The sequence below is a fragment of the Spermophilus citellus genome, assembly GCF_964194105.1.
Source record: "Spermophilus citellus genome assembly, chromosome: 7".
NCBI classification, from domain to species: domain Eukaryota; kingdom Metazoa; phylum Chordata; class Mammalia; order Rodentia; family Sciuridae; genus Spermophilus; species Spermophilus citellus.
This window is the reverse complement of record NC_138188.1, coordinates 49,714,383-49,737,273: the sequence shown is the minus strand read 5'-3', so window position 1 is coordinate 49,737,273 and position 22,891 is coordinate 49,714,383. Positions and strand designations below refer to the sequence as shown.

The window sequence follows — 22,891 nt, the reverse complement described above, 5'->3', positions numbered from 1 at the left end:
GTTAGACCCCAGGTCAAGGCCTCCTTCTGTTGCTAGCTAATTGATCTTTGGCAAGGTAATAAACTTCTCCATTTTCTTGTCTGTAAAACGAAGGTCATACTAGCCACTCTATAGGGTCAGTGTGAGGATTATTTGAGATAAAATATGCAAAATGCTTTGGGTGACTGCTCAAAAAGGAAGAGCTATCAATCTGGGTCTGGTGGCTCACACTTGTAATCCCAGCCAAGACAGGGGATCACAAGTTCAAAGCCAGCCTCAGCAACTTGGCAAGGCCCTATCTCAAAATAAAAAATAAAAAGGGCTGGGGATGTGTCTCTGTGGTTAAGTGCCCCTGGGATTAATCCCTGCTGGCCTCCAGAAAAAATATAAGAGCCATCAGTTTTGTTTTGGTTACTGTTTGCATAGTTAAAGGGTAGCCCTGTAAATTTTTCACCTAAGAAACTGCCTCGATGCAATGTAGTCTCTGAACATCCACCAGTAATCCTAGAGGTTTCAAGAAAGCTCACACCAAAAAAAGTAAGATGCATGAATCACAACGTTTATCGAATCAATTAAAATGCATCATGAGGAGTCAGAGGAGAGATAGGGGCAGCTAAAACAATTAGGATAAACCCCAAGGGTGTGGAAGGAGCCAGGTACCCAGCCCTGAGGGCGCGAGGTGCTGACCTGACCTCTCTGCCACGGTGGGTTTCACAGTGTGCTTCCGTGAGGATCAGATTTGAGGTTTGAGCAAGCGAGCGCAGACCAGGTGCCCAGGTCAGAGAACCCTTGGTCTTGGAAACTCCTAGGGCAATCAGCTGGAACTCACAGCTAAGGACTAGGTGCATTTCCTCTGCAAAGGATTTTCAAGGAATGGGGGTCACCAGGAGATGGCTGATTTAGTTGCCATGGGTTCTACTGTACTTACTCTATTTCATTTTGTGTGTGTGTGTGTGTGTGTGTGGTGCTGGGGATGGAACCCAGGGCCTTGTGCATTCAAGGCAAGCATTCTACCAACTGAGCTATGTCCCTGAATCCCTAGCCCATACTTACTCTATTTCAAAAGTGTGTGTGAATGTGTTGTGATACTGCATCTGCCCATCCGTCCGCCTGTCCCCGCACTCTCCACGGTGGTCAATCATCCCTGCTCCTTCCTGTGCCTTCTCTGCCTTCTCACCAGTCTCTTGCTTCTCTGCCTGGTGTTGTCACCCCCTGGTTCATCTCTTTGACCCTCTTGAGCAGAACTGAATGATCTTAAGTAACACAGTGAATTCTCTGCTCAGAGTTGCTGGTATGCGGCCTCAGTTCTGAAGAATCTTCTAGGCCTGATGAAAACACTCCACAGTTCACAGAGGCCCCAGAGTGCTGAATGTGGACCGCCCTGGTGTGCAGCCCTGGGTAACACACGATTTCTTCCATCTGGGTTCCATAGTGAGAGCTGAGCTTTAGAAAAACTGCCTCTAGAGCACCCTGAAAAGGTGATGGCCCAGGCTGCAGAAAACCTGTGAAGACCAGCTCTGAAGACAACTGTTCCGGAAGACACTCTGGTAGCATGGAGCTCTACTTTGTGCTTTTGTTGGAAATGAGAATTCCCAGCCTCATTCCATGAAGTCTGGTGGTGGGGATCCTGGGAAGGACTGGCTGTGCTGATAGTCTATGGACTTCAGCTGCTTTGCCTCCCATCCCCTGTTCTTCTCACATCTTCGCTCAGTGGTGAGGTAGAGATCCAGCCTCTAACCTGAGAGCCTCAAGGAGAAACCAGGCGGGCCGTCCGTCTGGGCCTTCACACCTCCCACCATGCATCCTGGACTTCACATTTGTAAAGCAGCTTCTCTCTTCTTTTTTCCTTAAATCATTTTTGGTTAAGAAAAGAGGGAGAGAAGAGCTCCTTCTGCTCCCCAGCTATCAGGTGGAAACAGCTGCTCGGGCTCTGTGACTGGCTGCACCTGCTCTGTGAGTTGGCACGTCCCTGAAGGTGTCAGCCTCGGGAAGGTTCTGGAAGTTTCTTATTGTGCTATGGCCATCTGCAGCCACAGGGGCAGGGACTGGAGACAGCGCTGCCACCTGGAGCTCGTGGGTCACACAGGTGAGGCTGGAAGTCCTGCAGCTCCAGGCCCTTCCACAGGCTGGCACAGTGGGGTGAGCAGAGCCGCCTGTGTCCTTGCTAACCTCTAATGCCCATCCAAGGTCATAAGCCAATACCTTCTAGGCTCCTTCTCTGTGCACAAAAAGAAGTAATAAGAGAGGCAGTGGTTTTATTTAACTCCTCCTGGGAGTTTAATGTGTTGTGAAAACACAGTCTGAGGGCAGAAGTGCTGGTGTCAGGTCTGTGCCCTTGGCTGAGCTGCTGGGGCTCTCTGTGTCTTGGTTCTGCACTTGTAAGACGGGAAGGGCTGACTTCCATCCTCCGGCTATTCCAACACTGTTGTAAGGATTAAAAAGATCCCATAAGTGGAAATTGTAATGCCCAGTACAAATGATTTGAGACTGAGGTTGCTGCCATTCGGTGTTTGCACTCGTAGGAACACAGATGCCTAATGACAGGTGACAACCATGGCTTGGCCGCTGACAGGTGCTAGAGGGAGGTGACAAGCCTTTGCATACTTGCAAAAAGAACTGGGCAAGATCTGGTCCATGGCTCTTTCCTCCTCCACTTTTTATTTTAAGAAGTTAAAAATCTGCAAAAAAAAGTTCAGAGAATCAACCCCCAATACCGTTGAGGTGCACTTACAAATTTCCGCAGTGTTTGGCCTTTATTTTGCCCTCTCTTGCTCAGTGTGACATTTCCCCTGAGGAAAAGGCTCCCTTCTCTGTGAGCAGGGGACAGTCATCACACTCAGGAAACTTAACTCGATGCACAACTGCTGCTCACCATCACTGTTCCCACTGTCTATTATGTCCTTTCTGGGATTTATTTGTTCACTGTTAAGGGGGCCATGAGTTGATGAAGAGTCCCACCATGGGGACAGGGGTAGGGGGCAGCTCAGTGGTAGACACTTGCCTAGGAAGCCTGGGGCCCTGTGTTTGGTTCCCAGCACCACACGCAGGCACACAAAACAATCCCACAGCACGTCGACTGTCATGGCTATTTAATCTCTTTTAATCTGAAATGAGCTCCAGGTGGCAGCGCTGTCTCCAGTCCCTGCCCCTGTGGCTGCAGATGGCCATAGCACAATAAGAAACTTCCAGAACCTTTTTCCTCTTGAATGACACTGACATTTTCTTTGAATCCAGGCCAGTTGCTTTGGAGACCATCTCCGTCTGGATTTGCCTGGTTGCTTTTTTGTGTAGACTAAGCTTGGGTGTTTGGTGTAAGAAGCCCACACAGGCAATGCTGGATACTCTTTGGTGTGTCTGCCAAGGCCCTGGGATAACTGTGTCCCTTCACTGTTCGTGTTAGAGTTGACCACTGGGTCAGGGTGAGGTCTGCCAGCTTCCTCCACTGTGATGGCGTTGCTCTAAACCTGTGACTAATGAATAATCTTGGGTGTGATTCTTTGAAACCATGTGAGCAGCCTGGTCCCTATCCCCCTATTTCAGCATCCACAGAGGACCCCTGGGCTTATTTCCTAATTCTACTGACCCTTTCCTACTGGTGAGCTGGCCTTCTGTAAAGGGACCTTTCCCTTCACCCCTGCCCCTTGCTGGCTTCAGGAACATAGAGTTTGAGGGAGAGAAGAGACTCTAGTTGAGAAGGGCAAATCTAAAACAAACTGCTCTGAGCCCCATCAGACCAGGAGGGGGCTGCCCCTGGACCACCTGCTTGACTCGGGTAGGAGCTTTCAACTGGCTTTTCAAGGCCGACGAGTACAATGGGTGGCCTGGGGATGACTCCACCTGGAGACTCTGGTGTAGAGAGATGGGCATACCTGCCTTGAAGGTCAGCTGCAAAAGTGACCGGAAGGGCACCTGTGAAGGACACCTTTAAGAGCTCCCTGAGTAGGGTTGTCTGGGCTCCCAGATCTCCTGGAGGGTTGAGGCTAGAGCGAAGAGCATGGGAAAGAGGTAGAAAGTAGAAAAGGAGAGAAACCAATTGTGCCTTGAGCTGCTCCCTCCTGCCGCAGGCTTCAAGCCTACTTAGGTCCCCAGCTGGGAAAGGAAGACGAATTTGAGTCTGGAGGCAAGGCCAGCAGGTGATGCAGGAACACAAGGGTGATGATGCAGACTCGAGTATTGCTCCTTCCCCACGGTGGTTACAGACGCTCCAACACCTGACTACAAATCCACTGACTTGAGTTACACATGCAAAAAAAAAAAATGAGTCTTCCCAGTAGGTTCAGAAAACAAACTTGTCCACGTGTAGGACAAACCACTGTGTTCAAGTCCCTGGAAGCTTAGGAAAACCCATGCACTCAAGATTCAAGTCCCAAGGCTGGGGATATCGCTCATCTGGTAGAGTGCTTGCCTTGCAAGCACAAGGCCCTGGGTTCAACCCCCAGCATCACAAAAAAATTTTAAAAATAAAATAAGTTTCAAAAAAGATCCAAGTCTCCACAAATTACAGAATTGTTTTAGTGAGCTTTTTCACTACTGTGACTAAAGGACCTCACCAGAACAACTGTACAGAAGGAAACGTTTACTTAGGTGCTCACGGTTTCAGAGGTCTCAGTCCATAGACAGCTGGCTCCATTCCTTGGGGCTTGAGGTGAAGCTGAACATCGATCATGGCAGAAGAGTGTGGCAGAGGGAAGCAACTCACATCATGATCAGGAAGCAGAGAAGAGACTCTACTTGCCAGGTACAAATATATACCCCAAAGCCTCACCCCCGTGCCCACCTCCTCAGCCACACCCCACCACTTCAGTTACCATCAGTTAATCCCTATCAGGGGATTAATTCACTGATTGGGTTAAGACTCTCACAACACAATCATTTCTCCTCTGAACCTTCTTGCACTGTCTCACATGAGCTTTTGGGGGACACCTCACATCCAAACCATAACAGGAATGAAGCAGTTGGCCACCTGGAAAACATGCACACAGTATACTGGCCTCCCTCCTCCCCTGCCACTTCTGCACCCACAAACCCTCTCAGGATCTGAACACACAGCTTCCACCTGGGAGTAACTGTCACACTAAAGTCACAGAAAACGTAGGTGCCACAGAACCCGCCCTTCCTTCCTCAGTGCATCCCTAGGCTGAGTCTTTTTTTTATTATTTTTTTTTATTTTATTTATTTTTTTTATTGGTTGTTCACAACATTACAAAGCTCTTGACATATCATATTTCATACATTAGATTGAAGTGGGTTATGAACTCCCAATTTTACCCCAAATGCAGATTGCAGAATCACGTCAGTTACACATCCACAATTTTACATAATGCCCTATTAGTAATTGTTGTATTCTGCTACCTTTCCTATCCCCTACTATCCTAGGCTGAGTCTTGCTGGTTTGTTTAGGGATGAAAGGGGGCTGTGTTGTGACGGCTTCTACTAAAGCCAGGCGTACAGAACCAAGATAATTAAACAGGATGCTTTCACACTCAAATCTTTAAAATCCAAATGTAGTCAGCCCTGAATTTTCTTACCTAAGAAAATGAGTTGTTGTTTTTAAAGGCCAGTGGATGAAAGGAATGGGTATAGGAAGTGGTCAGAAGGGAGAGAAGGCCGACTGGGATCCCAATGTTCTTTCATTTTCTCATAAACCTACAGAATGCACTTTATGTGACCAGTAGCCTCAGGATGGCCCAGAAAGGAGCATGGCAGAGCCCCAACACCCAGGCCCGAACCCGGCTTGCTCGTTCATTCATACTCGGCTGACATTTACCCAGTGCCCATGGTGCACCACGGGATGCAGGCAGTGTACCGGGGAAGAGACAGACAAGCTCCCCACCCCGTAGGACAGTCCATCCACTGGAGGAGACAGGAAAGAACAGCAAAACAGTAACAAGCTCAACCATGTCGGATGCTAGAAGGGGCCAGGCGTTAGAGAAAGTTGGAGGTGGAAGGAGGCGGGTGTGCTGAGGATGAGGTGGCTGGAGAAAGTGAGGGCTGAATAGGCTGAAGGAGCAAGTGGGCAGCCAGGGGAGCCATGGGAGGCTGTTCCTGTGGCCACAACAGTGCAGAGGCCCTGAGGGGGGACGAGTCTGTCATGTCTGAGGAACTTCAGGGAGACCAACGAGGGGGGCACATGTAGGGAATGACTTGAGAGAAATGACAGGGGCCGAGCTGTCCAGGACAAGGGAGGCCTGGATGGACCTCCAGCTTTCCCTGCAGATGGACTGTGAGGAATGAGCATGGGAGCCATCTGGGTGAGGTGACAGTGGCTCAGCTAGAACCAGCCATGCCGTGTGAGGGGGTGAGCCTGGATGCAAACAGGGTTGTGTATGAGACTGACAGGAAGAGCAGAGTGAAGAAGGACTCCACGTCCCTGGAGGACTCCATCCATGTCCTCATTTGCAAAGTGAGCAATCAGCACCGAGCTGGAGCCCAGAGGCTCTTAAGCAGAGGGACGCTGGACACGGGGCTGGGGCAGCTGCAGACTTTACAAAGAGGGAGAAGGAGGATGAGATCAGGATGTTTGATTCTCCACTCAAGTGCAGGTCACCAGCAGCCAGACCACACCTTCCTCGGAGAAAATCGGAGAATATTTTTTAGGAGAATATTCATTGTTTCAGAAAAAGTTCTAATAGATACTGGTATGGTTATAGACAAAAATCCCCCAAAGGGAAACTCTACATGTGCCCCACAGTGGGCATTGCAAGATCCCACGGTGAATTCACTAGTGGACAGGCATCGTCCACAAGCAGTTTAGTGCCTTACTCTTCGACATGATCAGAGACCAGGATCACCTTCTTTCAAAGAAGGCCTCCAACAGAAAGCTCAAATAAACAGGGGGAAAGCCAGAGAAATAGAGAGAGAGGGAAGATTTAAGGAAACCATCATATATATAAAGAAAAACATTGCTAATGTTTTGGAGCTTTCTGATGGTACAGAACGGAGTTTTCTTGTGCTTTTATGATAAAACCAAGGCCATCTAACACCGCTTGCTCCTGTGGCCACGTCAGGGCATCTTGTAGGAGAAGCACTGCTTTACCACAAGGAAGCTCCCCAGCCCCCTGCAATGGAGAAACCAGGGAGTGGCCATCTCTGAGAGAGTCCAGGAAAGACCCTCAGAAATGGGAAGGAATGCCCCAGGGAAAGAGACCCCTGGCTCTGGGTACTGGCCAACATGCAGAGCAGTGAGCCAGGACAGGAAAAACACGCTGGACACCCCAGGAGGACCCAGGAGAGAGCTGCCTCCCCTGCTGTCATTTCTACAGGGAAAGTTGCCCAGTGCTGTGGGGCCAGTCTCACTGTTGCCCACGGAGCAGTAGAAGCCTGGCTTTAGAGCAGTGCGGGTTGGTAGCTCCTCTTGACCCAGTAGTTCACTGTTAGAGGGCTGAGGAAATCATCCTACTTCACCATGTCAAGTTTGAAAAAGTTGCCTTTTGGTTGATTGCCAGGCACTGGACAATTTAGATGACACAAGGGAGGGACAAGGGAGGCCTGGATGAACCTACAGCTTGCCCTGCAGATGGACTGTAGGGAATGAGGGAGGCCTCATTTGGAGGTTTGACCTCACTGGGATGAAGATGGCATCTCCCAAGGCAGAACCCAGGAGGGCAGCCAGATGGCCCACACTATTAGGGGAGCAGGACCATGAGAGCTGGACTGCACTGCTGGAGAGAACCTCAGTAGGTCAATATGCTTCAAGCTAATCCATCTCCGCCAAGTTGCTTGCCTTATTCTTTCATCCACAAGACAATTTTGCTTTTTAAGTAGAGTTAAATGCCTGTCCCAAGAAGCCAATACACAGAGAGTTGTATAAATAAAGAGTTCCAGACAGGATAATAGAAGCAGCAGCTAAATGTCAAGATTTTACATCTGTCTATCTGACCGAACAGGATGGCATTCACACAAGTTAAAAGATCAGAAATATACCACTGGAATCAGACAGTGACAGATGCTCCCAAGCATAAAAATAACTGTTCCACTGGTAAAAGGCACAGAAACATTGGCTACCAGATAGAGCTGGCAGGTTTGGCTACATATATTTTTTATGCAGCTCAATGAACATTTGAAAAACAATTCTTTAGCTAATGTTGTGCCTCATACATTTGCTTTTGACATGCCCAAAGGCTGGTTCCTTCACTTGATAGAAATATTATTAACTCTCAATGTGCTTCAAATAGCATTATCAAGAGTGGACATGAAATGCAAATGTGGTTGAAGAGAAATGGAAAAGAGGTTTTGCTTCATTTTGTTTTAGCATAGGTTTGGTGCCTGGGGGAATTTTCCCTAGAGGGAAATTCAAAACCAGATCCATTAAGTTTTCATCCTTTTGAGCCTTGATTTCTTTAAGCACAAGGTAGATGTATAATAATACTGGCCAAGTCATTGGCCAGTGAAGTCCCAGGAGTCTTGCTTGAAATGATGAGGCCAAGGGCTGAGCTCCACTGGTACCAGGAAGCCCAGTCTCAGCCACCACCCACAGCTGCCCTGATGCCCCAAGGCAAACAACCAGGGACAACAGAACAGAGGCTTGGAAAACAAGTTGTCCCCAGCAACTGGCTGGGACAACCATTCCTCAAGCACATGTGACCACACCTCTAGAACCTCACCTCTTTCGTGGCTCTAAGGACGTCCAGCTGAGTTTTCAATCACTTCCTCCACCAAAAATAAAAGCCCTAATTGATGCACCACGTAGTTAGAGATGGCCTCATTTCTCAGTAAGAAAAACTGCAACCCAAAGCTCAAGATCAAAATGAAAAGCGAATAATTCTTGAAGCTATCATCTCTAGACCTGTTAAATGTCACAGTTGAATGAGGAGAATCTGTAACTTCTATCACATCGCTGTGTGTTGCTGATTAGGTCTTGTTTCCATGTGCCAGAACTTCCTTCTGCCATAATTATTTCTGATATACCAGAAGGGTTTCATTTAGTTATTCTAAAATTAGGATAAACTTGTTCTATCACTTGTACCTACATAGCAGGTTAATTTCCTTATTTCTGCATGCATTCTGTAGATTATTCATCAGGTACATTCATTGGGGAATAAAACGGGTTATTCAAAATCAGATGTTCAAGGAAATATCATCATCTGTGGCAGTGATGAGCCATGGGTAACTCTTGCTTTGAGAATTTTTCAGATTCAAATCATCTTGGCTATGTTCTACGGTAGAATTTGAGGGGCTTAGCTGACCGCACACCAGTGTACTAGCCGGGACCACAGCAGCAGACTCCAGCTCAGCTGAGACAGCCTTCCAGCCAGGCCAGCTCCCTCACCACGCTCCTGGATTTCTAAAAGATTCAGAATCCTTCTCAGCAGACACACTGGTGATGGGGGATTCACACTAGCATGAGCTCCCGTCCCTTCCCACTCTCCTCTCAGAAAAGTGGGACTCACCTTGAACCTTCCACTTTATTGTGTAGATGACAGAGAGAGAAAGAGACTGAGAAGCCAGGGGGGATGCTCTATGGAAAGGATGTGGGCCCTCCTGAGAGGAAGGAGAAGAAGAGGAGAGAGCAAAACACCTGTCCAGGCAGGAAAGAAGAAACCCACCAGGGAAGTAGGAACAAAATGCTTTAAACGTGCAAGGACTACGTGGGGAGATACATAAAATTTTATAAGGCCTTGTAAACCCATGTATCTATAAAGAACACGTCATTTATAGGAGATGGAATAAAATGTTAATGTCCTAAAGGTGTGAATTTTGCTAAAATGATCTATTCCTACCAAAATCTAAGTTTTTCAAATAACTTGATAAGCTAATTATATAACTTATCAGGAAGAATAAAGGGCCAAGGAGAGCTGAGATCAGTCCTGAAGATAAGCAAAGTGGAAGGGAGGACTTGCCCGTTGAACAACCCTCACCTCAAAATCTGAATTCCAAAATGCTCCAAAATCCAAACCTTCTTGAGGCCAAGTTCAAATGCCCAGACTCAAAGACTCAAAATCTGAACCCCTTCTGTTCTAGAGCAATTTGGATAGGAAGGGATGCTCCACATTTGGAGACTCCAGAAACAGACACCAGCAGCCAGGCCACACCTGTCATCCCAGAGACTTGGGAGGCTGAGGCAGGAGGATCGCAAGTTCAAGGACAGCCACAGGAACTTAGCCAGACCCTTTCTCAAAAATAAAGAATAAATAAATAAAAAGGGCTGGGGATATAGCTCAGTGGTATAGCACCCCTGGGTTCCATTTCCAGAAAAAAAAAAAAGGAAAGACAAAGAAACAGACCTTAGTATTTATGAAACTTTGACAATATATGCTGCAGTGGTCTAGAATCAGTGGGAAGCCAGGACCATCTAGTATTAGGAAACTAGGAACATTGTACAACCTGGAATTTCAGTTTACTTAGGTTTGCTTATTTAGCTTCACTTATTCATTGCCTTGTTCCAGACAAAACAATGAGTTTACTTACTCTTTTTAAAAATATATATATATATATTTTTCAATGACTGGAATTCATTCCACTCCTCACGAGTCCTATAGAACTTGACCACAGTACATTGTCCTCTGTACTGGTCATGGATACCACCCCGTTTCTTGAGGACAGTAAATGTCTCCCCAGTTGCTACCATTTGGTGGTTTTTTTTTAAGAGAGAGAGAGAGAGAGAGAGAGAGAGAGAGAGAGAGAGAGAGAGAATTTTAATATTTAGTTAGTTATTGGCGGACACAACATCTTTGTTTGTATGTGGTGCTGAGGATCGAACCCGGGCCGCACGCATGCCAGGCGAGCGCACTACTGCTTGAGCTACATCCCCAGCCCCCATTTGGTGTTAAGCACATGTAGCCATTACACGGACAGCCAGGAGTCACCAGGTTTTCCTCTGTCGTGGTGGGTCCATGGCAAGACAGTGTTGGGGGGATAGGTGCACTTTTATGACTCACATTCTGTGTCACTCCTTCCTGGAGAGTGTCCGCAGGCAGCCATGGTCTAGGTGAGAAGCTGGACAGACCAGCTGGGGTAATACGGGGGTTAGGGGAGCCAAGGGTGAGGGGAATTGAACAGAAGGAGGCCTTTGCCTTGGGCCGATCACTTGGCCATTCCTGTCTGGGGGATGGTCGCTGCCTCTGGAGGAAGAAGCAAGAACAGTGAGAGCAGCAGCATCTCAGGGCCTCCCTCTGCAGAGGGCACTGGGCCAAGCATGAGCAGAGTCCCCCGGCAGCCCGTGTCCGTCCCAGACAGGTCACCGCAAGGCCAGCTCGTACTTCAGGGCACTTCTCTTATGTCCAGTTGCTCCAATGGGATTTTTAAGTCCTGGAGTTTTACTTGGTGTGAAACAAGGTGACAGACGGGGCTGGTGGGAAGGATCACTGCGGGGGAAGGAAACACAGAGTGAGGCGTCCTTAATCTAAAACTCCAAAATCTGAAAAGTTCCAAAATCCAAAACGTTTTGAGCACTGGCAGGACACCATGAATGGAAAACTAGCCCTGAGCTCACGTGGTGGGGACAGTCGACCCAGGTGCGCTAGTGACCTTGTGTACACTACCTTCAGTTGCCTTCGGGCTGGGCAACCAAGGTGTCTATGGAATTTGGTGATGTCTTGTTATGTGAATTCAAATATGATAATTTTTTTTTAATCTGAATATGAAATATTTCAGGTCTTGAACATTTAGAATAAGTAGTGATCAGCCTGAGACACGGAACAGAAGTCCTAAGAACCTGCCTCTCCACCCCGCCCATCGACTCTTTCCAGGGGGCAGCTGGGCAATGAGTAGCCAAGCTGTTTGAACGCAGCAGATGCAGAGGTGGTCTGCACCTCACTGTGACCTCGGGGGGCTTACCCACAACAGCTGTTGTTTAGGACCTGGGGACCTTTGGTAAAAGTGAGACTGAACGGGTCTCAGTTCAACAACACAATCCACCTTCCAGAGTAAGGCTCTGGAATTGCGTGTGGACAAGATCAGAAGCTCCTGTCAGAGTGGAGAGTGTGAGGACCTGTGTCCTCTAGGGAGGGCTGGGGGTGGGGGGCAGTGCAGTGTCCTCAGAGACGTCAAGTTGCCTCCATTCTTGGCTCAGATTTCTGAACAAGGTTGCATTTCTCTAGGTGAGGAGGGTTTTGCTGACTTGGCTTGCAGCGCAAATTCTTATCTGGTCTCTTGAATCTGGTCTGTTCTTATCCAGGCTTGTTTTGGGGAAGCCCCAGTCTAGAAAGCCTAATCTCAGAAAACTGTTTTGTGAAGACCACTCTTCTCCACGCTTCGTCAGTAGGACACAGACCAAAACCCTTTATTTCGCTTCCTCTGTCTGTCTCTTTCAGTCACTGGATTTGAGGTTTTCAGGGAACCAAAAAGATTGCTTGTGTTTCTCAAATGACTCAGGCACATCATGAACTGAGTCATCAGCATGTTAAATGCAAAGGAAGGGATGGAACTACCACACACCAGCCGCCCACAAATACACTAGGAGTCACTGAGGCAAACGCCCTGAGAGTTTTCTGTCCCCAACTCACCTTCTCCCACACTGCACTAGGCACAAAGCCTTGCAGGATGACCAGTCATCTTCAAAGCCACCTCCTAAGGCCTTGTCTAAGTGACTTTGTCTTTATGAGTCAGGTTCTTTGTCAAATAAAATGGAAGTTGAAATATTAGCCACCTAAACAGTTAAGAAGATTACATATTGCTCATCAATATCGATCTGCTCCTGAATCCTGGTGTGTGTTCTATACAGTGAATGGAGCCAGGTCCTCCTGAGACAGTCAACAAACCATTAAGGACTTTGGCTCCTGGTTCATGCTAAGTTATGACTCCCTCCATTTGAGTTCAAGTTTCCGATCCTGTGGGGAAAACAGTCTTCTATCTCCAGGCACTAAGATGAGCACTCACAGAGGTCTCCTCAGCACCCAAGAGGGGCCAAGAGGAAATCGCTAAGCTACAGAGAAGCAATTACAAAGCACCACACCAGCCGCTTCTGCTGCTACAACAGAAGGTGGCTAATAACAGACAGCTCAAGTAAATAAAGGTTGGGCCCAGGCCTAGACCTACTTTTTTGGGGACTGGGGATTAAATCCAAGGGCACTTAACCACTAAACCACAACCTCAGCCCTTGTTATTTTTTTTATTTTGAGACAGGATCTCACTAAGCTGCTTAGGGCCTCCCTAAATTGTTGAGGCTGGCTTTGAATTTGCGATCCTCCTGTCTCTGCCTCCTGGGATTACAGGCGTGCGCCACCATGCACAACTAAACTCACTTTCATTAGTGTTCACTGCTCTTCTGATGCAGCAGCCCTGTGTCATACTAGCGTCTCAGTTCCAGTCTGATCCTTGCCTCTGACAAAGATAGGATCCTGGCACCTGTCAGAATTGAACCATGTGACCCCACCAACACAGAACCACATTTCCCTCCACCTGCAGCAACTCCATTAGGTCAAAACTATAACATATTAGTGTTTAAAGCATTAATAAGTATTTCAAGCACTTTAAAGCCTTTGCTGCTTGGTAATCTTTCTTTTTTTACTTTATAAAAGCATGGTAACATATTTACAGGAACCTTGGAAAATAGAGAGCAGTTACTGTTTTCTGTTTGTTCTCAGTATTTTCCAAGCAAGCATATTTGAAATATTTACAATTGTTTGTAATATTTCAGCTTTTAATTATGCTTAATGTAACTACCTCCTAGACTATTTCCACATATACAGAAAGCAGAAACTGCACTGCATTATCTCCAAGATTTATTTTGGTTTTATCCCTTTGTCTCTACATCCATATTAATTTAAGCAAATTTTATTTCACCAAAACACCAATTTCTTCATATTGGATCATTAGCCCCTATGTTCTGTTATTCCTGTAATTATTTCCTTGCAACTTTCAAAGTTCCAGGGGCCATATCAAAACAAAACAACAAGTTTTTTTGTGAGCTTCCAGGTTTTGCATGAGCTCCAATTAAGAAATTGAAATGTTTATCAAAAATTTTTTCCACTCAAAAAAAATAGTAGTATCAATTTCTTTGACATAAAAAGCATATTTTTAAATAAAGATGGCCTGCTACTATTACTGAGAGAAGAATGTCACTAAAACATCAGAATCCCAAGTACTCCTTGGGAGAAAACAGCCAGGGCCACATTTGGTTGCTACTCAGTTGTGCCACGGTCAGACTTCCTGTGATCTCCACATGCTGTCCCATGACAAGGATTGAAAGAGTTCCTCAGGCTCAAGATCATCCCCACTCTCCAGATAGGAGTGGGAAACCCAGATGAGCAACTGCACACCTGGGATCCCAGCAACTCAGGAGGCTGAAGCAGGAGGATCGCAGGTTGGAAGCTAGCCTGAGCAACTTAGTGAGACCCTGTCTCAAAATTTAAAAAAAATAAATTAAATTAAAATTAAAAGGGCTGGGGATGTAGCTCAGTTTTAGAGCACCCCTCCTGGATTCCATCCTCAGTAGCAAAAAAAGAGTCACCTGCAGAGCTGCTGAGGGTCTGCTCTGCTACAACACAGGGACAGAGAGCAAGCCGTGGTGGGCTGTGAGCCTGGGAGGCCGCACCAGGCTAAAGGACGAGGACACTTTCAACCAGGGGAAGTGTGCTGAGGAGCATTTGGCAGTCTTTTGGTAGTTTAGGCTGTTTTCCTCAAACGTTTGAGATTTGATAGCTAATTTTAAAAAAAATTCAAAGGCCTCAGCTACTGTTTCTGTCACATTCCCAGGTTGATTCACACTGAAGTGTGTGTGTGTGTGTGTGTGTGTGTGTGTGTTTGTGTGTGTGTGTGTGAGGTAGTGGCTGGATAAGTACTCAGGGGAGTAACCACAGTGAGCACAGGTTAAACTTCTGCATGAAGCAGCAGATTAGAGGAGAGCAGAGATGGACTACTACAGAGAATCTGTCCTTGACATGGTTCCCTGGGGAGGAGTAGGGAGTGGCTCTCAAGCTCTACAGTATAGCAGATTTGCTTGCAGGGCTGGTTAAAGGGGGCTGCAGGGTGCCACCCCCAGAACTCATGGTCTTCTAGGTCTGGACTTGCATATGGGACGATTCCATTGCTGCTGACGCCTGTGGCCCAGGGGCCACCCACGAAGGCCACCGAATAACAAGCACAGCAATTCTAAACCCCAGGCTGTTTCCAAAACATCAAGGCTGGGGCCTCATACCAGGACCCCCACAGAACAGAATTTCAGTGGAACCGTATGTGGGTGGCTTTAAAGCCCAGCCCCACCCACGCAGGTGTTGGTAGGGTTCAGGAAGACTGAGCACCCCTAAGCCTTCTGGATTGATGGGGAGTCTGGGCAGGCTCCGATCAGGTCCTAGGTAACAGATTTAACCACCACTTACTGTATCTCTTCACAGAGGCCTGGGAATACAATGGACTGAAGTCCTTTTCCCGCTCAGCATTGACACTCTGCCTAGGACACTTTCAAAGTGCATTTCCACAATACACAAGAAACAGTGTCACTCTGGGGACCAGGTTGATTTCTTTTCTTTCAGCAATTCTGCCCCCTAGTGTCCCTTCATGGTAGGACTTGTAAGAGCTCACCTTGCCCACGGTTTCCTTTTGACCAGCTAAACAACTTGGGGCATTTTTCTCTGACATTAAAAAAAATAATGAGCTCATTTAACATGAATTGAAATTAAATCTTCATTTCGGGCAGTGCGACTCTCCAGCTGCAGCCTCTCGGTTCTCCTGGTCTCCCCTGCTCCCTGTGCCAGGAGGACGAGAACTGGAGGAATCCCGTCCCCATCCCACCAAGCCCCTTCTTCAGACCCAGAGGCCAACAGGCAGTGAGTGAGGAAGGAGCACTGGCCGGGGTGTCCCACGGAGCTCCCCACCTGTGCTCACTCCTCACACTCTCATAGGTCACATGCATGGAGCACGGACGTCACCACAGTAGCTCGAGTCTGCCAGAAGAGCCCTACAGACCTGCTAGCCCCTTCTTCACAGAGCGTCCCTCCTGCCCGGCTCAGCCTCTTCCACCTCACCCCATCAGTGGCCTTCTTCTGGGTCCCCTTCCCGCTAAGGGCCACAGGGGGCTGTCACCTGGGCCATCCTCACTGTTACACCCTCCGGTCCACTGTGCCTATCCCCCTGTTCTTCTCATCTGCAAACCTCCCGGCCCACCTCCTGCCGTCCCTCCAACCTCGGCCCCACCACACCACTGGAAGGCTCTTCTCAGGGTTTGTGGTCCCCTCCCCGTGGAGGTCAGAGCCAATGGGTGCTGGCCTGTGCCCTTCTGATTTGGGTGTTCACGACGTTCATGCTGGGCCGCGCTCTGTCTGTTCTTGGTTATCCAATGTCCCTGCTCCCACTCCTGACGGCCCAGCAGGCCTTGCAGGGTCCTCTGTCAGAGGCTGCTCAGAGAGCCTCCTCTTCTCCCTGCAGATCTCCTGAAGCAGGCTCATCCACGGCCATGACATCAGCAGCAGACAGGAAGTGACAGGCCCCATGTCCAGCCTGCACAGTTCGCTGTCTCCTGAGTCCAAATGCCTCATCTCCTCTTAGTATCTCATGAGCGTCTCTGTTTTTCTTGTGTCTAAAGAATCCTTGATTCCCTCCCCAAACCAGTTCCTCCCTCATCTCTGCAAATGGCCTGGGAGACGGCCTTGATTCCTCTTGTTCCCACACTCAGGCTCTGTCTCTCCTGCCAAGGTCCCACTCCAAGCCACCCTCCTCTCCTGCTGGAACGCTGCAGGCCCTCCCGAGATTCCCTGGCCTCCTCCAGGCCTCCCCTTCACGCAGGTTCTCAGCACAGGCAGAGGTGGTGCTCTGAAATGGGAACTAGGGTGACAAGATGTGCCATTCCTTTGCCTAAAAAAATAATCAACAATGCCATTAAACTTTGAGTAACATACAAATAACATAGTTTGCCTTCTCAGACTTTGTCTCATACGCCTGTCCTTCCTTACTGGGCTCCCACCATGTGGCTTCTTTCCAGTGAATTCCTTCCAACTGCTGGCATTCACTCTGTCCTTCCACATGCTCTTCCATCTTCCTAAAATGCTCTTCCATGCTCTCCATGACTGGCTCCTTTTTATGCCCCTCAACTCCTCAGTGAGGTCACACTTGCCAGTATTAAACAGGTCTCCCCTTAATTCCCCATCTCAGCCCTCTTATGTCTCCTTCATAGTACTTTGCATTTTCTAATTGCTTGTCTACTTCTCTGGCTTCCCTGCTCAGCTCTAAGCTGGCTGTGTCCAGGGCCTCTGTGTCTGTCTGACAACCTCGTTTCCACTGGCCTGGTGTCCTGCAGACTCAGTTCTCGAATGTGCGTGCTGAACGAGAGTCTCAGCTGCACTCCACCCTCCCAGCCCTGGTCTAGGCCTTTGATGACCCCCATGTGGCCAGGACACCTGACAGTGTTCTGGGCTCAGTTTCCTTGATTGCAGAGACAGACAGAAGAGTCTTGGTTCGGTTTATTGTCTGTGAACTTCTCTGGAGTTTCTCCAACACTTTTGGCTAACCACAGTGTCACCAGCACCCAGAACAGCAGGCTCCTCATAAATCCTGTTGATTGGAGGAACTCCCAGCTCTGAAGGAGGAAGGGGTGCTGGCGCAACGGTGGAGAGGTCTAATCTGGGCAGAGGTTCAAATCAGGGTTTTCAGGCTCCAGAGAAGTTGATCGGTGTTCATTTGTATACTAAAAGAGAAGAAAAACAGTTTCTTTTAACTTTTTTTTTTCATATTTGTTCCATAAGGGAAAATAAACTTCATAGTTTGGTTGCTATGTAAAACCTGATATTTGGGAGACTTTCTCCAAGAAAGAAAAATGTTTAGCTTCTAGTTCAAGTTCTACCCCTGTTGGATAGACAACAGTAAATGAAAGCTTTCCCACCTTCCAAGCAGAGAAACGAGGGCAACTTAAAATAGCTGACAGAAGCCAACAACCAAGAATCGAAGACCCCGAGCCTAATCCTGTCCCCTATCAGTTCAAGCAGGGGTTTGCTCCTGAGAAATAAAAATAAGAATAATGGCTTTGAGACAGGGGTTCAGTTCTTCTGAAGGACACTTTAACCTCTGGGTATTCCTGGGACCCAAAGAAGCCCAAGGCCTGTGACCAACTGAAAATGTCACATGTCCCAGCGCCCTGGGAGCTTGGCTGACCTGGCTGTGGACCAAATCCAACCCTGTGTGCTTCCCGCTCCGTTGAACCTGAGTCTCTCGGTGCTCCCTGGTACTGCATCAAGGCTGGCTGGTGCCCAGAGGATCAGCTCAGCCCCAAGTGCTGATGCGTATTCTTGGCTAGAAAATGTGACATCAAGTTGAAACAGCTGATGAGCAAAGAGGCCCTGGGGACATCAGTGACATGGGTGTCTTAGCACAGTGTGCTTAAAGTGGTCAGGAACAGGGCGAGGCCCTGTGAGCTTGGAGTCCCTGAGGTTTCAGCTGTCCGTTCAGCATTTAATATGTTTATCTTTCTGCTAAACACATTGTTATTGAGTCATCTCTATTAAACAGCTACTCGGTGTGGGGCCCAGCACTGCAAATCCAACACACAAGGCAGGTCTGCTGTCCTCAAGGACCCGCCGCCTGCAAAGTCAAAACAAGGGCTCTCCCTGGCTTCTCGAACACCAGAGCCAGGTACTCAGGTTTAGGTACAGATTCATCGAGAGTTCTTCTATCAGATCAAGAAGCAGCAAGCAACACCAGTAAAAGAGGAGCTTTTAATACCACTTAGTCTTTTTTTTTTTATCTTTTTTTTATTGGTTGTTCACAACATTACAAAGCTCTTGACATATCATATTTCATACATTAGATTGAAGTGGGTTATGAACCCCCCATTTTACCCCAAATGCAGATTGCAGAATCACGTCCGTTACACATCCACAATTTTACATAATGCCCTATTGGTAATTGTTGTATTCTGCTACCTTTCCTATCCCCTACTATCCCCCATACCACTTAGTCTTGTTGCTACAAACCAAAAATGAAATGTCAGTTTTCCCAAAAATACTGTCACCCTCTAGACCACCAAGGTTGCATGTTGCATAGATTATTATGTTGGCACCAATGCCAGAGTAATTGTATTGATCAAACAAGTAAATTTCCAAGCTTTGGAGATGGGGGGGAAATGTAACTTTGAGAAGTAGAGAAACTCACAGCATACTGTTTGGCCTTCCTTAGAAATCGTCCGAGCCATGACGCATGTGATAAACCAAGGCATGGCGATGTACTGGGGCACCTCCAGGTGGAGCGCCATGGAGATCATGGTAGGTTAATTTCCGCTTTTCAATGCCACGGAGCACCTCACTGTTCTCCAGATGCCATGCCTGGAGGTGGGGTCTTTTGCAAATTTCTCACAGTAAAACATGGCAGTGGAATTGTAGGATTGATTCCATCTTTAAAGAGATGGCTGAGGGCTCTAACAGGAATCATGTTGTAGCATGCTCTTTCGTTTCAAGAGGGCAAAGTGACAGCTAATGATATAAGAACAGAGTATTCTAGTTTTCTTATTAAAAAAGACTATATTAATGACAATCCTGTTTATAACACACTAATTACAGATTACAGTTTTATGTTAATCTAATTTTTATTTCTTTAGGAACCTGCAAAGAATCAAATTACCTTTTCTTTATAATAGTCCATAATTCACAGTTGGACTGATTTTCCCTGGACCTTACTTGATCTAAACCTTCCCAGAGGATAGCAGTTCCCCACTTTCAGCCTTGCTCTTCATGAACTGATGGTCAGAACCTCACCTATAATTTGCCACCCTACTCCTTCCTTGTTTTGACCTCCATGAGGGAAACGTCACCGGCTGCGTCTCCTTTCTCCCTAGGAAGCCTATTCTGTAGCCAGGCAATTCAATATGATCCCGCCCGTGTGTGAACAAGCCGAGTACCATCTTTTCCAGAGAGAGAAGGTGGAGGTCCAACTGCCAGAGCTCTACCATAAAATAGGTAATCTTCAAAATTGCAGCTATTGAGTGTGTTTAACAATCGGGGAATCAGGGATTCTGAAAAGTCCTGGTCAAATGATTTCCTGAGTGTCCCTAATTAACATAGGGATGGAAAGAACTGCTCATCCCAGAGACTGTGGTAGAATCAAATGTGCCTGTTTCTAGTCCACAGGGGATCCCTGATGAAAGCCATGTGGTGCCGGGTTTCTGTTCTGGAGACTAAAAGGCTCAGGGGTCACTCCAATAAAACTGGGCTTACTGGACTGCGAAAAATAACCACACAAGAGACACAAATACCTTTTGCTTTGGGATCGCTGTGACGGCTCCTCTGACCTTAAGGGCCTGCAGAAAGAGCGACAGCACATGCTGACCCCTTTTATTGAGGAGAAGCTATTCAAATGAGGCAAGGGGTCAGGTTTCAGGGGGCTGAGTCTATCTTCATGATGTCCACTGTCAGCAGGTTGACTGACACCTGGGCAGGTCACACCCAAGGGCACAGTAAAAGAAGGGGACACACACAAGGCACTTCCATGGAAGATTCTATCCTAAACAGGGCAAGGGGTTATATTACAAAGGAACAGGTGAGCAGAGCTCCACCCATGGGGCTGTAGCAAGACACACCCATGCACGAGACACCGACTCTCGCATCCAAGAAGGGGGGGGAAAGCTCTGCCACATTTCTGCGACTGAGCACCTCAGCACCCAGCCGGGGAGTGTGACCCAGTCACGTGTAAGGTTGGTCTCCCACACTGTGGAGTCATAAATTGTGGCTAGCATACAAACTGAACTCCATAGGTGTTCAAAAAACTGCAACCAGGGGCTGGGGATACAGCTCAGTTGGTAGTGTGTTTGCCTTGCATGCACAAGGCCCTGGGTTCAAGGCCCTGGGTTCAATCCCCAGCACCAGCACCACATACACACACACACAAAAAAAAATGCATCCACAATGAGGGGAAGAACTAACAGATAAACTCATCCTTCACAGGGCTTGCTCTAGCCCAGGCATGCATCTCAAGAGTGGACAACTGAAAAAAACAAGTGATTTTAGAAAAATCACTTATGCCTAGCACTGAGTTAGGTGAAGGGAATTTGACGATAATTAATAAGCCAGGCACTACATGTTTGTTTGGAAATAATTTCAGAGTGAGGAAAAATATGTGTCTAATAAAAAGAAATGTAGATGTTAAAAGAAACACAAACAAGTCACATTCAGGTTTCTAGACCAAAACAGTTTCCAGAGTTCACTTTCCTCCTCAGAAATGGCAGGAAAATTCTGGGTATTAAAAATAAAAGGATAAAAGTTCAACAGCAGTGATAACTGTTGTTATTGCTGTCACCTGCTGTCACCTACTGAGTGTTCACTGCACATTAGGCACTGTGTTTCCACACAGTGGCACAGAATAGCCCAGGGAAGCACCGAAGTTAGTGCAAGTAGAAGTGCCCACACCTCTATCCATGAATTTTGGACATCAAAAGACCATGGCAAAGGGCTGGGGATATAGCCCAGTTGGTACAGTGCTTGCTTCACATGCACAAGTCCCGGGGTTCAATCCCCAGCACCACCAAAAAAAAAAAAAAAAAAAAAAGAACATGGCAAAGCCACATTTTTAGGCCTGCTTAGGTGGCTCATTCCCAAGAACTGACAGTGCACATTTGGTTGGTTTATAAAAGCATGAAACAATTTGTTAATCCCTAAATTGTGATGGAAAGATGTATGCCAGCATTAACTGATGCATTCAGCCAGTTTTCCCCCAAACCCACCACCTCCTCCCTTGACCCCAGTTTGCATGAGCAGCTTTCCATGTGCTCCCTCCACAGGGGTTGGCGCCATGACGTGGTCCCCACTTGCCTGTGGAATCATCTCAGGGAAATATGGAAACGGCGTGCCTGAAAGTTCCAGGGCTTCTCTGAAGGTATTTCTCTCACCTCCTGCAAGGGTCTGGGGGTAGGGAAAGGGGTGACGAGAACGGCCCATGGCAGGGAGGGCCTCCCAGCTCAGGCACACCCTGGCCTTGGCCGTCCTGGCCTCTGGCAGCTCCTCCAGAGGCCTCCGCTGCTGCCAGGCTCCAGTCAGCCCTTCAGAATCTGCCTGCACAGAGAGCTGTCCTCTGGGGACCCAGGGAGAGAGCAGCATCCAGCAACCTGGTTGGACTTGTAGGGCTCAAAGCCCTATAGTTACTTATGCTAAAGAAGGCTTTTCATTCCTTGTTTGAAAACTGACAAAATTTTAAATCCTCTTTCCATGTAAGAGGATCTAATTCTCCTTTTCTTGACAAAACAAAATTTAAGCCATAGAGGCTTAAGCCACGAGAGGCAGAGTTGTAGCTGAGTGTGGTTTGAGGTTGGTTCAGGGGGGCCAGGGTAAGGAGCAAGGGCCTCAGGGGATCCACTATGGCTAAGCCCCTCTCTCTGGGCTCTATGACTGGCACCTGTGCAGATGCAATCTGGCCGCTGAGACTTGTGGCTTAACCTCTGTGCTGAGGCATAAGGGTGTTCAAGATCAGGGAACAAGATTGCCTCCACTCACTCATGTCCTGCAGCAGGGCAGTCGGCCGCCCCACCCGGCCCACATGCACCTGGAGCAGCAGAGCCGCAGCACTGAGGTCTTCCCACCCCCATCCCCACCCGGGAGAGCTGCTGCAGGCTCTGCGTCTTTCACTTTCCTTTCTGCCTGTGACAGCTGAGCTTTAGTTTGTTTGTCCTCTAAAGTGGCACAGTATAAATACCTCCTAACATGCTGACGTGGCCCTGGTCCCAGTCTGTACTAGCACAACAGAACTGTCAGAGAACAAAGTCTGCTTCTGAAAAGCGAGCAACGTTCTGAACCGAGAGAAGCCAACAGCACCTTGGGGAAGAAGGAAGGGAGCATCGAGAAGTGCAATTTCACGGAGCACCTACCATGTGCCAGGCACAGGCTGTGTTTCCATTCACAGAGGTCTTTACCAATTGCACAGAAAGCGGTCACAGGTGGCTCTGAGTCAGTTGCAGCTAAGCCAAATTGCTGTAAGAAGTCGCTTGACTCACAGACTTGATAAACTCGCTCATTGAAAATGTCCCAGGGCAAAAAAACTGCATTGGATACACCTATCCTACCAA

The 22,891-nt window shown here is 47.8% G+C and overlaps 1 protein-coding gene across 3 annotated transcripts in view; it reads left to right on the top strand.

Moving 5' to 3' along the window:
- The window catches only part of KCNAB1 (potassium voltage-gated channel subfamily A regulatory beta subunit 1), a 338,389-nt gene that overhangs the window by 295,885 nt on the left and 19,613 nt on the right, over nt 1–22,891 (top strand). For all 3 annotated transcript variants that reach the window (XM_081302291.1, XM_081302292.1, XM_081302293.1), the window contains exons 9-11: nt 19,021–19,106; nt 19,676–19,796; nt 21,614–21,708. In XM_081302291.1, coding sequence (XP_081158417.1) covers nt 19,021–19,106; nt 19,676–19,796; nt 21,614–21,708 — 302 coding nt within the window. The remainder of the gene's footprint in view (nt 1–19,020; nt 19,107–19,675; nt 19,797–21,613; nt 21,709–22,891) is intronic.